Source organism: Pipra filicauda, unplaced genomic scaffold (assembly GCF_003945595.2).
Source record: "Pipra filicauda isolate LSUMZ 115617 unplaced genomic scaffold, ASM394559v2 scaffold409_size848515_pilon, whole genome shotgun sequence".
Lineage (NCBI taxonomy): Eukaryota > Metazoa > Chordata > Aves > Passeriformes > Pipridae > Pipra > Pipra filicauda.
This window is the reverse complement of record NW_024104542.1, coordinates 451,662-473,582: the sequence shown is the minus strand read 5'-3', so window position 1 is coordinate 473,582 and position 21,921 is coordinate 451,662. Positions and strand designations below refer to the sequence as shown.

Below are 21,921 nucleotides of genomic sequence, written 5' to 3'. Positions count from 1 at the left end.
AAGATCAGTGTGACCTATTTAGTTTTCTCAATAAAACCTTTCAGCATACAGCTGGGGGACAAAAAAAGGAAAATACATGCTTGCAAGATGGTATATCCCCTGAAAACTTCCAGACCAGAAAGAAGAATTAACTAATCAGGCAACTTGCACAAAAGTAAGACATGGAGAAATAACATGGCAGCATGTGGGAACGAATACAGCCTTTTTCTCAAAGAAGCTGTATATTTAATATTAGTAGGATTGGCAGCAAAGATCCTCAACAGTCACAGTCTACTTCATGGTGGTAATGTCAGCATAAGGACAGCAGGTGTTTGTACCTGTCACTCTACTCTGATTTTAGAATAGATCACCATAGAATTCAAGCAAGTTTTGGACTAAAATAACTTCAAGATCAATTTGTTTATGCGGAAATCTCCAAATTACCTGTATGCAACAACTTAAAAACATGCAATGGTGAAAGGATGTTTCAAAATCAAAGTGTGAACTTTTGAAAAGGCAGCTCCAGTTAACTCTAATAACCACAAGGGTGTTTCAAATTACACATCTTTCCCAATGTAACCAATTAATATTTTCATAAAATTCACATCAACAGAAATAATAGGAAATAAAGTTTTGTAGGAAGTAAGATAAATACACTTTTCTACAGATTTAACACCGAGGACTTTTGTTTTGTTCTGTCTTTACAATTAAATTAAGCATCTACCCAGAGAGGTGGTGGATTCACCATCCCTGGAGGTTTTTAAAAAGAGATTGGACGTGGCCCTTAGTGCCATGATATAGTAATTGGAATTGGATCAGGGGTTAGACTTGATGATCTTGGAGGTCTTTTCCAACCCAATCTATTCTATGATTCCATGATTCTATGATCTGTGTGATTGACTCTGTAGTCACTGGGTTTGTACTGGGCACTGCACACTATTACACAAACTGGTCACCTCAGGGTTTAGTATTTCATATATTGCAGTTTGTGATAGACTGAAATGTTGTTAATGTCTTAAACATGATCAAAATCATAGAAAGCCTTTATGTCAAACTGAAAGGAAGCAACTCCTGTCTGGGACCACTGCAGCACTCCCCCTTCGGAAAATGCCTCCTGACTGGAATTTGGACTGTGAGGGGAACAAGACCCCATCCCCTGCCTCCTTTTTCCCATCTCTTTCTCTCTCTCTCTCTCTCTCTCTCTGCCTCACATTTGCTGTTAAATAAAATCCATACTATTGACTTTGGCATATGGTCTTGTTTGCACCTTAATTTGGGCAGAGGTATTTCTAATAATTTTAATAACTGGATCTTAACACAGTTCTCATCAGAAAAAAAATAACTGTCAATTCATTGAAGGAAGTTACAAGAAAAAGATCTCAAACTTGGTCTGAAACATTACATGAAAAGAAAGGAAGAAGTAACAAATAGCCATTCATGTGCTGCCCTGCAAACAGAGGAAACAAGTTGTCTTCTTTAGATCTACTAGTACTGAAAGAAATACTGGAAAATTATACTGGAATAAAATGTATGTTACTATGATTTACAGTATTATATCTATACACACAGTTACTGTGTTTGATTGAGAAAAACAAAAGATAGAGTCATTATATGTTTCTTTGAATACATGTTAACTACATGTTCATTATATGTTCCTTTGAAATAATTCTGTAATTTGGAATACGTTCTGTTTAGTGCACAAATTTTGTCTATGTGAAAGGGAAAGAGATAACACATAATGGATAATTTGCTACATTTTTTTGTTCCATGACCTTGCTGGTAGCTTCCAAACCATTCACCTGATGCTGTATAAATCAGAAGAATGCTGAGGCTGCTTTAACTTGCACTAAAACTGCGAAAAGGTAAATTTGGATGCAAAGGCTTGCTGATCTTTTGAATGTATTTTCTTAACATTACTCTGTATAAACATCCCACCTCAGCACGTACCTAAAGAACTTGTGTCTTTGGGAAAGCTTATGCTCTTTTCTGCCTAGAGGGATGCAACTAGATGCCCTTTTAGAGAGCATTTATTGTTTGTTGAACAAACATTAGAGTTATGCTTTTGAAACAGATATCATGAATATTAACAGGTACATAGAAAGTTTACTAAGTAGCTCAAGATCAGAAATTAATGCCTAGAATTAAATATTACATAAGAGCTTAAAATTATTTTCTGTGTGCATAATGCACATTCTCAAACTAACTGATTTCTACTGTCTTTGAAATTTATAGCTTCAAAAGTATTCTTCATATCTACTTGGTAGGAGAGTGAAAAATGTGAAATATTTGTAAACTTTTTTAAAACTCAAAAGTAACAGTTGAGTTTTACAAAACAACAGTAAGATTAGTGTAAAGAGGTCTTCACTAATATTAAGATACAGCTACTGGATTAAGACAAACAAAGAAGCAGTTAACACACACAACATTCTTTTCAGTTAAAACACTCCCATTTATTTTTCATATACTTACTTTGAACTCCATGGGAGCGAACTATTTTCCAGGTTTCTGAGGCCACCTCTTTTACATCCACTTGGTAGTGGTGAATGGGAACACCTCCATGTGACTCTGGCTTATGGAACGAAACCTTGGCAGTGGTTTGGGACAGCTCTAAAACTCGTACTCCATACGGATTTGATGGTACATCTAAAAAAGGACAAATGTCAATTTAATAATCAGCAGCAATTACAGAGACCTAAACAGTTGATAATCTACCCCCAAAAGTCTCCTTAGCGTGTTCAAGGGAGAAAAAATAAATATTGAATATGGTATAATAATGTTTGTGTTACATAAACAACTTGTTTTCCACTACAGAGTTGTAAGAAACCCACATTCATTTCCTTGTATGCTAAAGTAATGCAAAAACATTTTTGCCTTTCTTTTATAATATGATCTTTTTCAATAGCTAATTTCATCACAGTCAAATGTAGGAGATCAGTTTGTTGACTGCATAATTATATAAAAAAGAATAACAAACTTTAAATCAAATATAACAAAAGGAACAGTTACACTAAATAGATCATTCAGAGTCTAAATTCTTCTAAATGAGATTATGACAAAGAACTGTATAAATAATTTGGCCATTTTATGGAACTCTGAAATACAGCTGAAAACATGAATCATTTTTCTCTTTTTTTGAAAGACTGGATTTCAAGCTACTAGAAGGATACATTAATGGAAGGTTTCTATTCTCTGTTCAGTTTAAGAACTAATTTGCAAAATAGGTTGAAAGAAAAATTTTCCCTGAAATCAAAAGGAAATGCATATCTTTCAAAGTAGAAAAGAACTATGAAAATAGAGCAGGTGTTTGTAGGTGTTGAAATGAGAGATATGAAACAAAAGCAAAACAATGACATCAGGGTCAGCACAGCTTTAAAAATAGAAAGGTTACATTACTTCTAAAATGTATGATCAAACACACAAGAGACAAAAGACTAGCTTTTCTAATTGTCCTACATTTTAAAGTGTTATAATTACAGAAGATGTTATTAAAAATGCTAGTAAGATTTTTAGTCCTGTGGACAGAATACTAGGGATCTGAAACACCATCACAAATTTCTCTTCTGATCCATCTGAAGATTATCTGCATAACCACTTACACATTGGAGATTGCTTTTGTCTCCATGTTATGGAAGATACTTTTGTAAGGACATGCAAGAATTTGAGCCAAGGCCTATAATTTTGTTTGTGGATAATGAACCATTTCCATGAAACATTGTCGGTATTCAAAGGCTGTCAGACAGTTGGGAATAAAAGGAGAATCAATCTTCGCCCAGTATTGGTACTTGAATGAAAATGAGACAAAAATTTCTATAAAATATTAAAGAACTGATTTAGCTGACATATTCAGCCACAAATTCTCTGGAAAAGAATGCCTGCCAAAGCAGGTCTAAAAGGGTTGGAAGGTGTATAACCTTTCGATTATCAAAAAACTAAATTATTTTCTGAAAAAATCTCTAACTGTTGTCAGACTTGAGTATCTTAATGCTGATATGATACCTCTGTGAATTGTTACAGTTAGCATTTCTGTCTATAGGTCTCCTGAACCCTCCAATACTTGGTGGTCATTGGGTTAAAACCAGTAGAGATGCCATCAAAGCATTCCAGGGCAGCATTGCACTGTATGAGTGATGTGAATGTATGACGTGGATACCAATCATTTGGGAAGCGAATATAGCTCTTAAGTACTGAAGATAAATGCTCTTTTTGCATTTAATTGCAAGCTAAAAGCTGCTGTGGATACCTACAATATTGCAAATAGCTTCTAAACCTCTAAATTCTTTTTTCTTGTTAAAAGAATTAAAATGAAACAAAAATATTTAGGAGATAAATGAATAATTTCACCCATCTTATTTTTATGTTAGTTTTTGTATGCTATTTTAATAACGCAATTCACTGGTACTTTTGTTTGAATCAAACCAGATATTTGGTCAATGGTATGAAACAAAAATGTGTTATTTACATATCCATCCTGTTCTTGACTTTCCAAATGTTAAGATCTCCTTTCCTTGTGTGTTAATGCCTGTGCATGGTTAACTATAAGCAGGCATAGGGAAAATGACACCCTTCAGGAAGAACCTTATATTCTCTACTGTTGGTTCAAATACAATTTCTGCCAAATGAAGGTAGGATTCCTTCTGGTAATAAACGTAAAATGAAGGTCCTGTGAAACCCCAGTAAAATATTTTGCATAACTAGCACAATGCAATCTGTTTAGAACTCACTGAAGTGTAAAAGACATCCACAATACTATTTTAAATATGCATTCCACAATCCAAGCCACCCACAGGTGTAGGTAACTTTTATGCAGTTTCCAGAGTTGAACTATGTCAGTTCTAAGGAAAACAGTGAGTCACCTGAAGAAAATACAGCAGGAGACACTTCCGAGTTAAAACCAAAACCAAATACTAGCAATACCATTAAGATACAAGAAAATACCTACTACCTTTTTCAGACTGAGCAAATCTATAACTTTTTTCCCCAAAGAAGATCAACAGCAGCATAACAAAATGAATCTAATTTTGTACTTCTCTGATAGTAAGAATTTGATCATGCAAGGTATACAGCCTTCTGGTCTTGATCTAGCTAAACATTCCAGCATTTGAGCTCTCCCCTGTCAGCCATAATTACTTGGTGCATTGCCATGATTTCCATGTCAGAATTGCAAGGCTTTTGGCTCAATGTTTAGCAGGGGGGAAGGATAATTTGTGGTGTTGTGTGCTCTGAAGTCTGCATCTGGAAGAATATAGCTATGGATGTTTCTTGTTCTTTTTCCTTCTAAAACCAACCAACCAAATGAATCTTAGAGGAGTTTAGCTATGGGCAGTGATCATGTATACTGATGTGGATACAAGTTGAAGGATTATGTAGTAGAAAATGTATGGGATTTCTTTTCTCTGCTCTAAAGATCACTTAGTGACAGTAGAGATTCTAGTATACTTCCTCAGAAGTTCCACTGCCAGTTTTTTGTCATTATGCTGCTGTCAAAACAAGGGATAATTCATCACAAGTTCAGCCTTTAAAATAAAGTACGACATTAAAAAAAAAGAAACAGGTGTCAGCTATTTAGTCATCTTTTGTCTTCTTTCCTCAGCAACTATTCCTCTGTTCATTATGTGACTGTATTCATGTATGATGTTAAACAATTCCTTATAAATAAAATCAAAAAGTATCCCCTCATAAGTGTAAAATTGCACTTGTACGCAGCATATAATTCTGGGTTGCACAAATGAACTTTGTGCCTAAATAAGTAGCATTAGTTTGGTTCCAAAAACATTATCACAGCTGATAAAGAAGTACACACAGACTTATGAGTACATATTTATCTCCACTGACATGTAAATAGTCTTTCAAGTCTATTACGATTATCACCAAACCTGTTCAATACATGACCATTGTTTATCACTGAGAATTTTCTTTTCTAGCTATTTTTGTGATAGTTTTATGGAAGAAAATAATTTTTCTTCTGAGAGTTTAGCAGCCTCAATATAAATGGAGAAAAGGAAGTGATGCTGTGAGAGTAGAGAGTGGGCTCAGAAACTTGTCTTCCAGTTAAGTCGTCTCCTATCTCCTGTAAGGATGTTCCTACTGCAGCTCTGCAGCTTTTCCTGTCTCTGTATATCTGGCATATATATTGACTCAAAATAACTATGTCTAAATTCTGAATATAAGTACCATCAGGACCTTGCCAGGGAAAGAGAAGAGGCTGGGGACTAGACCTTTGGAGTCAAAAATCTCTATGACACAGCTTGTACTTGTACATCCTTGGAATGGAAGAAAAATTCAATATTACACCTTTTACCAAATCACTGGCAGTTCTGGAAAAATAAGGATTTAGTTAAGTAATCAGGACCACAGCTAGCAAGTAAATATATAAAACAAAAATTAAAATAAAATGCACACAAAGCAAAACTCTGTTGCCATGTTGATAGTTTCACACCTAGGCCATATGAAAATATGTTGTAGTTTCTCCTTTTCTTTTTTTTTCAGTAAATATCTTTTAGCTGATGCTGTTAAGATGTGAATGGCAAGTTTTAGAACAGTGAGCTAGATTTTAGGTCTGCCCGTATTTTTGTGGCGGTCAATAGACTTTTGGTAGAATATGATTATCTTTTTCATTATATTATTCCTTGGGGAAAAATAAGTCCTACTTCTTTGATTTTATTCTGCCTGTGTGAAAATTCAAATACTTGGGGAAACAAAAGGAACATCCATTAACCAGCAACAAAGTGCCAGTATTGAAACTCCAGACTAGTAAACTTCTTAATTTGATGTTGTAGCCTTTGTCAGTTATTGATCAGCCTTATCATATTCTGGGCATGACTTTATTCCATAAAACAGATTACAGGATATAGTTCCTGTGAAGCTCAATTACTGTCTTTCCCACGTTTTAAATTGCTTTTGTTGTCATTATTCCCCATCTTCACTTTCTCTGTATACAGGATGCTTAAAGAACATTTAATTAAATAAAGAGGTGTAGGAGCTTGCAATATCTAATGATATCATTGAAAGTTTGCTTTTTAATTCCATGTAACATTGGTTTAGAAAGGAAACAAATAAATCATATAGCTACAACAAATATAGATGCTAGAGGTATGCTCAAGGCATGACATGGTGAGATCAGAATTTCAGCTTTCATCAAAAATGAAAGTATCCTTCTAGGTACAAAGACCAAAAGACTGGGGCAAAAAGGGGAATCAGACTATTTATCTGAACTTTTAAATCCTTTGCCATCCCAGAATAAAGAGAGGTTCAGGAAAGTCTAGGATGAGTAAGGTCATGAGAGCCTTGGAGGTGAATCACAGTTTTAGATTCCATCCAGCTATACATTGCTATGTGCAAAATATACATTGAATAATCCAGTTCAGCTCTGTGTCATAACCTTAAGATTTACCATTCTAAGATATTAAATTACCTATTCCAAAAACATAGTCCTAGAGTACTGATGGCCACATGATTTTCTACTTCTCTATACAAAAACCACTTAAAATAACAATACTGAGATCCAACACAAAGGAAGAATGCTTTGCTAGTTTCTACCAGCTTCCTGCATACTGATATTTCATGTAAACTATGACTAAACTAGAACTGGACAAATCTAGGAGTATCTGTGATCACCTCAGGCTCTGGGAGGCATTGGGACAACCTGCCAAGCTCACCAGGCTTGATAAAATCTGATCCTGTCATAGATTAAAACCAGAGTGTAAGTAGACTTCTAAAACATAAGGTGTGGCTGTGACATGAAGGAATTAATTTGCAGTGGCAAGAAATGCCTGTGGTTCTTTTCACACTCTACGTGTTACTCACATAACAATTTAAATGTTCAAGCAATGAAAAAGCAGGAATAGTTGAACTACGTGGTATTTTTAAGAGTTGATCACCACAAGTCAGGAGAAGAGCACATCTGTTTAAGCTTTCAACTGATGGTCAGCACCTCTCAGTGTGAAATCCCAAATAGTCTGCAGTTCTTCAATTGTTTTGAAAGTTTAAATGGAATTCAGGCTGATTCAGTAGCTCTGTATAATCTGAGTGAACATTATGGTTTTCCTGTCATACAAAACGGTATGGCTGCAAATTGCATCTAAATTCTGAAAGAAATCTTTTTTTCTTTATCATCAATAAGTCTAATTTCTTAAGGAGGGCAACAGAAATAAAGATAATGGCATTGTGACAGTGTGATCACTTTTCAAGTAGCAGTAAAGTAAAAAAAAAGAGAGGTAACGTGATTCTTCTGAAATCCAGTAAAGCAGAAAAATGGAACAAAACATGAAGGAACAAGTAATTCCTGCAGAATTTAAAGTGAAAGCTATGCAGTAAAAATATCATTATTTGTAAAATTTACCCCAGTAGCATACTTTGCTTAATACCATCTCCCAGCTAGGAACAGTATTTATTTTTCCATAACAGAGGCTTTGTAAAAGTATGCTATGCCCCAGCACTTGTATTTATAATCAAAGCTAGAAGGCAATCCAGGCTGCATTGCAATGTATGAAGTGATTTTATAAGCTTTAATAAGGAAAATATCAATCATTAGGTCTTCCTAATCTACCAAAGTAAAGTGATGGAGGTAATAAAACTAGAAAGAAAGCTGTATTTGACATTTTATACCTATATTTATTATTTTATCCTCTATCTCCCTGATTGCTTTCCATTTTCAGTTTAAGTGAAAAACTTGTAACTTGTTGGGTTTTTTTCTAAAAACAGGGTCTATTTAGATGAAATGCTCAATCTTTCAGGATACTGAATATTATGCATTACACTACTGTAAGTAGTGGGCAGCATAATGGAGCCCTGACACCCCCAAACCCAGGGTTTCCAGCCCTGTTCATTATCATTACTAAAAAACCTGCTTTTCCCACCCTATTTTCTGCATTTAATATTATTACATAGAGTATCCATATATAGCTCATGACTTACATAATATCTTCCCATAATTCTTTATTTACCTTGATTTGCCTTTTTATTGTTATAACTCCAATATATAATTTTTATAAGTGTTCATCAAGTTTTATGATGAATTGACTGAAAAATTATTAAGTGAACTATTGTAAAAGTAGAGAATATTAAGCTCTTTGAAAAACTGGCATCAGTAACGTTTCTGATACAATTGTATTGAAAAGCCAAGCCAGGGTTATAGTTTGTATGAAGTTCTTTGTTTTTTGCATTTCCAGGGGCTCTCATGTATGAATTTTCTGAAATATTTCAAAATATCATGTTCTTTTTCAATTGACAATGCTATATTCTTTGTATTGAAGTTAATTCATTAATTATAAAAGCAGGGAGGACATACATAGCTAAAATGATCACCGTGCAGCATCATTCATTGTGATGGGATACTGTGCTGCAAATCTAAGAGGAAAAAAACAATATTCTGTACAGTATCTGTTGAGATGCTCTCCCATGTTATACATATTTATGAAAAAACAGCACACAGCAACAACTACAATATTTTCTCTTTTTTTTTTTTTTTTTCTCTCCTGGGAGGTAAGACACCAGAGGGATACAAGTGGGGATTTTCCTTCCCTTTCCTATCATTTATGTTCATGGCTTTAGGAAAGACTTTTTTTCTCAGTAGCCACATGTAGCTGTCAAGGGAAGGTAAGATCACAACACAGTTAAGACCCTAAAAAAGTAGTAAAATGAAGGGTAGTGGACCTTCTGAATCATGTAAAATTGTGCCCCATAGAAATCGCATGTTCCTCAATAAACCCCCACATTTTTCTATTTTAGGAATCTCAACACTTTTGATGGTTCTTCAAAGCAAAATACAGGAAGAGTGTGTGTTAGTAATTCATCCCATAACGGTAATGGGAAAATTTATCAATACTGTGTAAAAAGTCAAAGTAGTTTAATAATAAACAACTGGTTTTTATAATACCTGAGATACCTAAAAAAACCCAATCACCCTGTGGAGTAAAACTATACAAATTAAACTACCAGGCCAAGTAAGAGAGCTATGACTGGATGCGAATGTTTCAGTAAAGCACCTCCGAAACTCCTTCTAGTAGAGCTCCAGAGTGTTGATTTCCTTATTTAAGAAAAACAAACTAAAAGTCACATTCAACTAAAGCATTCAAGATCATAAAGAATATATATGTCTTACAAGAAAAAAAATAGATATAAGAGACCTTATTTCTACCTGCCCCTTTAATGTATGTCAGCCAGTTTGGTGTTACAGTGTGGCCTGAAAGTGGTCCATAATGACACATCCCAAGGGGTGCAGAGCTCTCAGTGTGGCTGTTCCTTTAATACCAAGCTACATTATAGCTCCCTAGACATCATTAAAGCTGGCAAAATTTGCATCATTAAGTACATAGATCCAAATGCTTGGAGACCTCCAAGCCTGCTGAACAAACATTAGTTCATTCTACAAGAAAATATAATTGAAAACGAAGCCAAGAAACTCTCATTTGTTCTCAGTTTATAGTTATTTCTGCCCAAGAATGAACATGCAGTCAGATTTTTATATTTGCCTAAACAACAACAGAAGGACCTAAAAATTCTGTAAGAACTTATTCTTACAGAAATCCTGTAAGAATAAGTTGTAGGACATCTCAGAGCTTAAATTAATTCAATCTAGCACTCCAGCTCAAATTCTTCTTTTAAATAACTAAAAGTGCAAATGAAGGTAGAAATTCTCTGCTGAAGTATGTCAGTCTTTTGTAATCCTTAGTTTATAAAGAAAATACCAGGGAGAAAAAGTAAAAAAAGAATTTCCTAGTTTCTTCTTACTTTTATTGCCTGCAAACCATATGTCTCTCTGTTGAAGTAATGAAAATACACTGTTATAAATGTAGAATGTAGTGAGGGCAAAGGAAAAAGAGTTACACTAATTTAATTTCTTCAAATTTCAGAAGGCCTTAAAATTAAATCCAAAAAAGATTCATATTCTGAGGGAACTGGTTTATTTTACTTTATATTGCAACTCAACTTTTAGAGAATTAAATTAACTGCAAACAGTCCATGGAATAAAAGAAACAGAGGATAATGTGCCTGAACTTCATTTTGGTTACAGTAAAAAAAATATTTAAGAGAAAGAAATAAAATTTTAACTTACCAGCTTGACCAAGTGTATACTCCTGATATCTTGTTCCTATTCTGTTTGTGGCTGTACAATTATACCGTCCAAAATCACTGTCAGAGGTGGGAGCAATCTTTAAAATGAATACAGTTTGTAAACATTAGTTGCTAATCAAGTATAAATGTAAGTATATTCTCCTTAACCAATATGCAGATGTGTTCTTACTTCAGCCTATCTGGTATATTCCCCAAACATAGACCTAAATACATCTTTTTCCATGTTAAACTCTCTCTTCTCAAATGCCAATGAGGAAATCCAATTGTGGAAAACAGTGACATTGTTCATCTTTATAATTTCACCCTTAAACAAGAAAAATAATCTAACAAACTCTTTGTATATACAAAATACCTACCAGGCAGTCAGTTTAATTTTTGGTATTAACTTGATGTGCAAGGTTTATGTTTATTTATGTATTTATTTACTTCCAAGAAATGGAAGTTGCATTTTTGTTCAGTGCAGATGGAAACCTGTGCACAAGCCACACAAATAAAGCTTATTTTCTAACTGCTAACCAGAAACATGGAGATAAATCAGTTCCTATACAGTTGTTTGTTATTTTGGTATCTTTTTAAAGAACATTTCTTGTTAAATTGTAAGTCTTATCCTTTAATATACTCTATAGTACTTTTAATGGTGACAAACTGAGGATAAAAATATTTTACATCATCACATTGATTTGCATTTTAAGCCTTACCTCTAGAATCAGCTTTCTTCCTGTACTGTAGGTCTTCAGATGTGTTGTATTTTTTATGGGTAAAACTAATTTTCCTCTTCTCCACTGAACTGAGGCAGAGGGATTTGCCAGCACTTCACAACTTATATTGATGGGATTGCCTTCCCAAGAGTAATACATGGTTTGATTTGACACAAACGTTGGAGCATCTGGAAAAAGAAAGTAATGCACAAGTACATTGACTGGTTCAGTAAAACAAGCTGTACATTTATATCCAAGTCTTCATGTTCACAGAGAAATTCCAATTGATTGCTGTGTCAGTTTATTATGGACTATGAAAACAGTAGTATTCAACCTGGAGTTTATTAAGCCTTCATCTTGTTAAGTTTCTCCTCTCCTGAAACTGTTTCAGCTGAAATTCTGAGAACACCTGCTAATTATATTTAACATTAGGCAATATCAGGCCCTTAAAAAACAGTATCTCATAAGTGAGGAAGAACACTTCCTCTTGAGGATGAGAAGCTCTTTGGCCAAACCCTTTTATGACCAAGGGAGGTGACCTACAAAGCTTGTAGAAATAATCTGTTCACGTGCTGATTTTATAATGCCATCTTTTGCTATGGAGAAATTATATTCACTCTCCAAACTTTTATACAAGTGTTTCAGCTTCACCCATTTCTCACTGGAACTGTGAACTTATGAAATGATCAAGCTACAGACAAGAAAAACAGTGGTGTGTTTTCCTTACAAACCTGCCTATAAACAGGTACATTAAACATATACCAAACACTGAGTCTGACACAGAGGAAATTGCTGTTTTGCAGACTGTGATTTTCAGATCACAATGCCAGTAGTGACAAGATTTATCTGTTCTATTCACTGTTTCTCTGGAGAGCAAGAACAGTTTAGTGGTCTCTAGAAAATGAGAGGGAGTAGCTTTTTCCCCTCCTCTTCTGCTTATGTCTTAAGTAAACAGTATTTTTGCCTATCAAATATTTGGTTACAATTTTTTTTCTACTTTTACTTATATTTTATGAGTATTAAGAAAATATTCTTTTTATTATATTCAAGGAGACTCTCTTAGCACTTTAATACCTAAAGAGAAGTATTGGTTACAGCTTTTTAACATCTGAAATATATAGGTATATATTTTTATTCTGACAAATAGCTCCTAGATATTTCTAGGAAAACCTATTCTAGTCTTCTCACAAATTGTTTAACTTTAGGCTAGAAAATTGCTAATAGGTCTGTCAGAGACCAGAACTGAGCACATTTAAGTACTAAGTGAAATTTAGCTTCAGGTATGGTTAAAAACCACTTCCTTTTTTTTTTTCTTTTCTTTCAAGTTCACGTTTTCAATTTATTTCTGTGTTCGCCTCTGTCAAAAAGAACAGCTTTTTGATGACATATGCTGCTGCTGCATGCAGGCATACAGGCTTTGACCGAAAAGAATTGCTATGAATAGTTTTAAAGCACAGATCAAAGCTGCTACATTGCTCAACACCAGCATCATCTTCTTTAATAACTGTTCAGTCTTTATTTTTGTAAGAAAACCAGCAGTTTCACCCAAATAACTAAAGCATGTCTGACTATGAATTTATTTACCAGATACAGGAACTCATTTTTGTGTTCCAAATGTTTTAATAAGTAATTCTAGTGCTCTTGATTTTCGTGGACCTTTAAAAAACCCATATTTCATCATCTACACAGGTTAATGTAAAGCATGGGCTATCAAAAAGTCTTCAGAGTGTGACATGTCACGCTAGGGGAGAATAGGAAGAAAAAAGCAAACTGCAAATGCCTGTTTTATGGATAAGGATGATCAGGAGTCTCAGAATACCAAGAGTCAGAGCCTTGGCTTTTCCTCTGGAAATGAAGTTCATGGAGGGATCCACTTGTAGGAAGAGTGCGCGAACTGACTTCTGCCTGCTCAACAGATGGATCAATAATGTTTTCGACATATGGACCATAAATCTCATCAGGGTGTTTGTGAGGCACCAAATGGGGTTATTTCACACCAAAGTTTATGTAAGCACTGTCTCCCAATGCACATTTCTCAGAATTTCTCTGTTAATGAACACAGGCACGAATGCTGAAGACTGAAAGATGCTCTGTCTGAATATGAGTAACTTCCTTGGTAACATTATATGGTTTGATGCTCTCTGTTGATTTAAATACATGTGGCAAACTCATATCCTATTTTAGAAGTCTTACAAGTGAAAAAGTAATGTACACTTCTATACTGCAGGTACAAGCATTTAGGAGAAGAGGGACTTCTAGTTCAGAGTGCTCTCTCTTCTAAAGGTAAATTTTGGATGACCATAGTATGTATTTGTTTATATTTTAAAAGATTAGGTGAGTTATGGACTGCCATCTCTACGTGACTACAGATACTAGTACACATAAACATAAAAAAACACAAGTAGGACTAGAAGTCTGTCAAAAAAAGGTATATCTCAAAACTGACAATTCACAAATGTGAAGCATTCCAAAACAAAAAGAGCTTCACAATTTCCCTCTCAAAAAGTCTGAGTAAAAACGTCTTGCAGCCACTTCCCCAGAAGTCAAAAGCTCCAATATAGGAAAAACAGAAGGACTGTGCTAATGGCTTGATTCAGAAAAATTATCTTAAAGGAGATGATTTTTTATTTCCTAGTCAAAAATAGATTAAGGTGCCTGGAGTGATGTTTTACACAAAGAAAATAAGTCTGGAAATTATTTTCTTGCATTACAAATAAAAGATATTTTACATTCTTTATAAAATTTTAAAAACTGAGTTAGAAGGGAATAATTGCTTTATAAAAAGAATTTTCTTTTTCTGGTATGCCCTTCATCACCAACTGCAGTATATTATGCTTAAATGGTTACAGAATCAGTAGTTATCAAACATAAACACAAAATATGTTTAATATAAAATAGAGCATGAAAAAATAACAAATCTTAAGGCCAAGGCTTTGAAAACATAAGGTTGACTATTTTATATGCCTGCAAAATCTGATCTCTCCAGTTTTTTAAAATAATTAAGAAACAAATAAACAGAATATTTGTCAATAAATTCTATTAACTGAAAATTAAATAAAACCAATCAGAAATGAGAAGGTGGACCTTCTCATATGTTTACATATGTTGAGGATCTTTAGCGGCAATATATGTACTCTATAAAAAAAAAAAAGGCTTCAGTGCAGATCAGTTAGAAAATTAAAACCCTTAAAGAATAATAATATGCTCTGCTTAGCTTCTATGTAGCTCAGAATTAATTTACACCTGACAAAAATCAACGCAGGGTGCAAATGAAAACCCGCTTTTAAGCTTTTATAAACAAAGTACTACCAGTTAAGGGAGCATGCTGGACTTCTAAATAGCTAAATAGAAGTAGAAGCTTGAATACAGTCAGTTTTTAAAAAAATCGACACTGATGGTATTTATTATACCTGAACCTTTGGCACTCTACAGAAAACAAAACAAAACCAAACAAAACCAAACAAAGAAAAAACCAAAAAACCCAAAACAAAAACAAACAAACAAACAAACAAAAAACCCACAAAGAAATGTACAAAAGCTACTGTTCATGTTAGTTAATAAAGGCACACAGTATCATAGAATGGTTTGAGTTGGAAAGGACCTTAAAGGTCATTTAGTGCAGCACTCCTGTCATGGGCAGGGACACCTTCCACTAGACCAGGTTGCTCAGAGCTCCATCCAACCTGGCCTTGAACACTTCCAGGGATGGGGCAGCCACAGCTTCTCTGGGAAACCTGTGCCACGGCCTCACCACCCTCACAGGGGAGAATTTCTTCTTAAAACCTATTCTGAAACAGCCCTCTTTTAGTTTAAAACTATTGTCCCTTGTCCTAGCACTACAGATAAAAAGTCCCTCTCTCTCTCTCTTCCTTATAATCCGCCTTTACATATTGAATGGCTGCAAAAGTTTCCTTGGAGCCTTCTCCTCTCCAGGCTGATAAACCCCAACTCTATCAACCTCAGGAGAGGTGTTACAGCTCCCCGATCATCTTGGTGGCCTCCTCTGGACCTGCTCCAGCAGGTCCACGTCTTTCTTGTGTTTGGAACCCCAGAGCTGGAGGCAGCACTGCAGGTGGGGTCTCAGCAGAGCAGAGTAGAGGGGCAGAATCCCGTCCCTCCCCTGTTGCCCACACTGCTTTGGATACAGCCCAGGATGTGATAAAAGTTCATAAGCAGTGTTATAAGGTTCAGCTATGAAAGATGGAATATTATTTTGGAGACATGAAGCAAGCCAAATGAAAATGATGCCTAAAAGGAACAAAGACAATATTACAAAGATACAAAATTAAACAAAACTATTTTATGAGCGTAGGATTCTACAAGGTATTGCAAATTTAGACTGGCATTTTAGAGTAGTTAATGTTATGGCACCAGCATCAGCTAAACTCAACCTGTTCATTTTCACAAACAAGAAAGAAACAGGCAGGTCAGTACTCCAATTAGAAGTCATTCTGGATAACCTGTGTGAGATTATTTAGGAGAAGTAAACTGTGACCTGAAAGCTGTCTGTTGTATTTAGATATCCTTGTTAGGCACAATGTCCAGGAACAGTTATTCAAGAGCAGACTAATGCATCACCTGTCTTGTCTAGAAGGTAATTAAATTAAGGACTTCAAAGATTCAGCTCTGGTGTACGTTCAGTGTAATACACAAAATTAGATATAGCAAATTACCTGATTCAGTCCATGTGTCCAGAAAAATGTAATCAAAAACTTGTGTGCAGAATGAGATTTGCACTGCTTAATTCAAGAACATACTTTTTCAAACTTTTGGCTATTTGTTCCTCAAATTATTTGTTTTCCTGGATCATACAATGAAAATATGCAACAGATTGTCAGGCCTAAGATGCTGGACATTTCCTGCAGTATATTATTGGAAGCTTCTCTCTTAGATGATTAATACTAGCATAAGTTTCCCATCATTAAGGGCTTTAATAAACCACATCCTCTAGCAAATCTAGTACTGTCCTTGTTATTGGTCCTGTAAAAGCACCTCAGTTTTTCGTAACTCTGCAACAATTTGGTTAACAGCTATCTGTCTTTCTCTTGTATTTTCTCCCTCACACCTGTTTTCAATAATTAATATTTAAAAACTAATAGCTTTTTCTTGAATAAAAAGTAGAAGAACCTTCACAGACAACTGCAATAACTGTCACATATTCATTTGTAACAAAAAATAATATCAGAACGACTTCAGAAATGTGGTTAGGTGGTTATACTTTGATCTATAATCATCTTGAAAATGAGCATAGGAACTGGAGAACTAACTTTCTCTTTACTTCTACTGCCACAGTTGTGAGGCTGCAAGGAAAAACATGCGAGATCTGCATGGGAAGTTTCCAAATAGAGAAGCAAATGAAAGTTATCATATAATAATTTTAAATTTCCATGATTATTAGCTAAAAACAGAGGTTTGGGTTTTGGGGTTTTTTTCAGAATCAAGCTCATAATTTCAAGAGTTTTGAGAGGTATATGTTCTTTTCACAGCAAGTGCAGGAAACACTATTCTCAGTAATGTTTCCTTTCCCCTGCTCCATTCTCTTTGTTCCTTTCAAAATGCATTACAATAAAAGATTGATATTCAATAGTATGATGAATTATCAACTAATTCTCCAGTTTATGAAGAGTAAGAATCCCCCTCTTATTGGAAAGCAGTATTACTTTCTGATAAACTTGACCAGGATGATATTTTTAATATTCAACTCCCACACCAATTGCTCCATTTCCATAAACATAGAAAAAAATTAGTTGTCATGAATATAAGGTATCTTATGCTAGATGCAAAGCATGTTGTTGTCACCTTAAAAAATGGTGGGCCATGAATGCATGTATGGTTCTGGTGCTTGGTGCTGCCAGAGTTGCAGAAATTCAATGTATCTAATTTTCTTTGAATTCCACTTGACATTAAGGAATTGTATTTGGTTGATTAATTAAAAAAACAAACAAGCAAATAAACAAAAAAACCCCACAAAACAAAACAAACTGAAACACCACTTAATTTCATAGAAATATCTGTTGTGAATGGAAAAATTATCTAAAAAATTACCTAAAAATTACCTCTCTAAAATTACCTAAGCCAGTTTAAATTAGAAGAAATTATAAAGAAAACATAGCTAGACAAAATAACCTAAGTATGTCAATAGTGATGCTTAAAAAACCCTGTTTGCATGTGTCTATCAATCATTTTCTTGTCTCAGTAAATCACCAATAACACTGGCCATCAGATCTAGAACATGAAGACTCCCCCTACACATCTCTCACATAGCAGTAATTTTCATTTTAGTAATAAAATTATCAGGTGTTGCCAATTAATAACACATTATTATGGAATGGTACTACTTTGTATCAAATTTTCAAATGTCATGTGCATTCCTGGACACAGTTACTGGAATAATTTAGGATGGCCAGACTTCTTACATCAAATCTTAGATTTTATAATTCTCTTATAGCCAGAAGTCAAAAACTGCCATGCCTTTCTCAAATCAGGTTCCTAACTCCACCTCTCTTCCTGTCCAGTCTTTACCTTCCATGTTTTTCTATCTGTCATCCTTACCTCCACAACATGCCTTCTTTTTGATATCATCCCTCCATTCCCTCATCTCTCTCTCATATATTCCCAAATAATAATTGTTGTTGTATGGACCAAGAACTCTTAACGTTGTTATGTCTTTACTTCATTTTTACATACACTGATGTCCAGAAAACAATGAATAAAATCTCTAAAAAACTTTAAGGAACAAACTAAAAATCCAATCAGCATTGCTGAAATTTCTTTGTATATCCAGCACCATTTCTAACATGTGGTGCCTCTAAAGCTACACCTCATGTCCCTCTGACCCCCAGTACAGTGTGTTCAACCTCACTGGGTATTTAAAAATACCAATTTCAAGTAATGCCAAGTATTCTGCTCTTAAGGCAAGTTAACCAGGAAAAAAAAAGAAAAAGAGGTTAAAAATCTCAATTTAAGGTCCTTTTTTTGTTAAAGTTCCAGTTTTTCAGCATCGCACTTATCATACCACCTGATTTTTTTCTTCATAATTCTCAGATGTATTGTTCCTGTTCTGCTGGATCTCTCTTGGAGGTATAGAGAGGGACAAAGGCCATGTTGCCTTTTTTTTTATTCACAGGTCATCAGTGTATAATATAAATTACACTTAACATAATATGAAATTACTTGCAAAACCATTTAAAATTTGCATAGTCATTATCAATGTAAATATTAAACATTTTTATCCTACAAGACTAACTCATGAAACAGAAACATCTTCAAGGAAACATAAAATTCTTCCATTTTTTTTCTTTTTTTTTTTCTATTTTTACTTTTCAAAATTGCATATGTGAAAAAAAGCATAGGTACATATTAATGAGTAAATTACTAGAAGTGAAACAAAATGAAACCTAAATTATTTTATTAATTCAAAATTGTATTCTTCTATTAAGAGAAAAAATAACCAACGTAGCAAACATCTACTTTAAATGATATCAAGTTCATTGCAATGCCAACCAAAACATGTAGTATAGAGCTCATTTAGGTAAAAATTTAGAGAAATTCCTACCATGAATATCACATTTTAACAAGTCATTAACATATATAGGCAAAAAGCTTTTAAGACGGAATTTCTCTTCTAAAGTATTTTTCCACCCTTTTGGGCTAAACAATAGGTATATTTACTACCTAGATGAATAAAGTATAATTTATCCACTTTGCCACACTCACTGTTGTAACATCAGATAAAGCAAACAGAAGCGTTCATCTCTGGTTCAATGTGGGAAGCTTTGCTGAAACGGTTTTGGAAGGTGATTTTATGCAATAAACCTCATCTTCTGGTCTGAGTTCAACATTCTTACCCCCTTGAAGCCACTGCAATGGCATATCAAATTTCCTTCTGTGCGAGCATACAAGGTGGTCAAAGAATGAAAATGGTAAAATCTCGCAATTGATATTCATGAGCTTCAAAGACATGTCAAAATTATCACATGTAAAATGTGAAAGATTGACCTTTGCTGTCTTTGCTTTCTCATTTAGACTTGTGAATTTGACAGGAATAAATGTAAGTAAAGCCAATAATATTTTAACAGAAAAGATGCAAATGTTTTCTAGACTATTGCAAAGTTTTGTTTCTCTTGACGGTTTTTCTTGTCATTTGTTTCTTTCCTAGGCCATATGATTGTGTTTATTAGGGTTTCTTTCTGGCTGTTATAAGATAGAGCTGGGCCCTCATGATTAATGGGTGATGGGAGGGCGTAAAGAAAGCAAAGCCACGTTATTTCAGTGGTGTCCAGAGACAGGAAAGAGGCAATCTCTTCCAACCCTAGCCATTCTGTGGTTCTGTGAGGAGCAATGGGATGCTGCTTCACCGATTTCTTTTAACAGAAACCAAATCTAAAGTATGAACTGTTTGAATTTATTCTAATTTACGATAGCAGTAGGCAGCTGAAATTTTTGACGTTTGCCACATCTAGGTTTCCCAGAGAAGCTGTGGCTGCCCCATCCCTGGAAGTGTTCAAGGCCAGGTTGGATGGAGCTCTGAGAAATGTGGTCTAGTGGAAGGTGTCCCTGCCCATGGCCTGGGCTTGGAACTAGATGGTATTTAAGGTCCCTTCCAACCCAAACCATTCTATGATTCTATGATAACATTTGGGACATCCCGCACACAGTAGTAGCATTTTCACGAATTCAAAGCCTTGTTTCCCTGAAGGTAAATACAATTTGTATACCATCTCTTGAACATTCTTAAAGTAATGTTGTATGTATTTTGCAAAGATATAAAATTAAACTGCATGAATCCAAAGCACCTCCATCAATCGCAGTGCAATCCAGCTAACATACAACAAAGTAAAAAGGCAAAAGACTAATCAATTCAGGAAACAAAGGTCAAGACTGTAACACTAATGAGACTGATTTCAAATTGTGGCAAGGAAAAACAAACAGAAAGTAAAAAAGCCTGTTTCTGATAAGCAGTAAAGTAGTATAATAAATACTGCACAGGTTTCTTTACAAGTAAGGACTATGTTGCACATGCTATGCTTTTTTTTTTTACCACTGAAAATTAGTACTTAACTAATAAGGAATATAACTACAAAATTCAGATTTGTATGAAAAGTCATAGTGAGAAAAACTGCTCTTTTTTGGAAGACACTTTAAATTATTTAATTTTATTTTTTTTTTTTTAGAAATTGCTTCTATTGAAATCATGTTTATCAACTACTTGCATGGCTGATCTCACACAAAAGTGTACCGTGCTACTCAGTGTAATATGTTTGTCATAGAGGATTATATCCCAAAAAATCAGTCTTTGTGTACCATGAGGCATTTTTTGACCATCCAGCACATCCAATAACTGCAGAATTAGTATAGAAATAGAGTGCTGTGAAAAAACTGGTAATTGCAGCTAAAAAGGTCTCTGAATCAGGATGCTTCCCAGGTAGTATGTGAGAAAACAAAGACATTTCCAAAGAACATGTTTTAATATATTTTCTCCAGTAAAAGGACCACTGTCCAAAGGAATTTGCACCTGGTGGTAACAGAGCAGTCAGAGGCACCAGCATTTTACACAAGGTGTGCACCTGGGAGGAAAAAACTGAACTCTGTGAAAGCTTCTGACTGATTAATGAACAGTTTGAACACAATGAAGGGAAAACTAAGGGCACAGAGAGAGTCACTTTCAAGGCTCATAAATGTTGTTCACTACTGGCTTGTTTGAAGCTTTTCCGACTTAGTAAATCAGTGCACCCTAACTCAGAATAATACTATGATGAAAGATGATGTAGCATATTGAACATGTCAAAATCAAGATTTTTCTTTCTCCGATGTGAATTATGCAGTGACAAATTTGTGGAACCCAAGAAATAACGAGTTCTCTCATCAGAATTTTTCTTCATTTAGCCAGGTCTGTATCATGGTTTTTAAGATTCCTTTCTAACCCTAGCATGTATTTGTCAGAACAATTATGTCTCACCTAAAAAGACAAAAAATACCATATAGAAAGTTAAACATCTGCATAGCAAAACCAAAATTTTAAGAGATGCCTGATATTATTATATGCAAAATCAATTCATAATTCACTGAGATTTATGCCTGAATCTCCTCAGGCCCTCCTGAAAACTTCATCTTAGAGTATCTCCTGCTTTATCTATTTTTATTTATTTCTATCATTTTTTATTAAAAAAGA

The 21,921-nt window shown here is 34.5% G+C and overlaps 1 protein-coding gene across 2 annotated transcripts in view; it reads right to left on the bottom strand.

Moving 5' to 3' along the window:
• NCAM2 (neural cell adhesion molecule 2) overlaps positions 1–21,921 on the bottom strand; it is a 276,313-nt gene that overhangs the window by 70,133 nt on the left and 184,259 nt on the right. For both annotated transcript variants that reach the window (XM_027713181.2, XM_039385372.1), the window contains exons 10-12: positions 11,751–11,938; positions 11,033–11,129; positions 2,449–2,622 (exon numbers count right to left, since the gene is read on the bottom strand). In XM_027713181.2, coding sequence (XP_027568982.1) covers positions 2,449–2,622; positions 11,033–11,129; positions 11,751–11,938 — 459 coding nt within the window. The remainder of the gene's footprint in view (positions 1–2,448; positions 2,623–11,032; positions 11,130–11,750; positions 11,939–21,921) is intronic.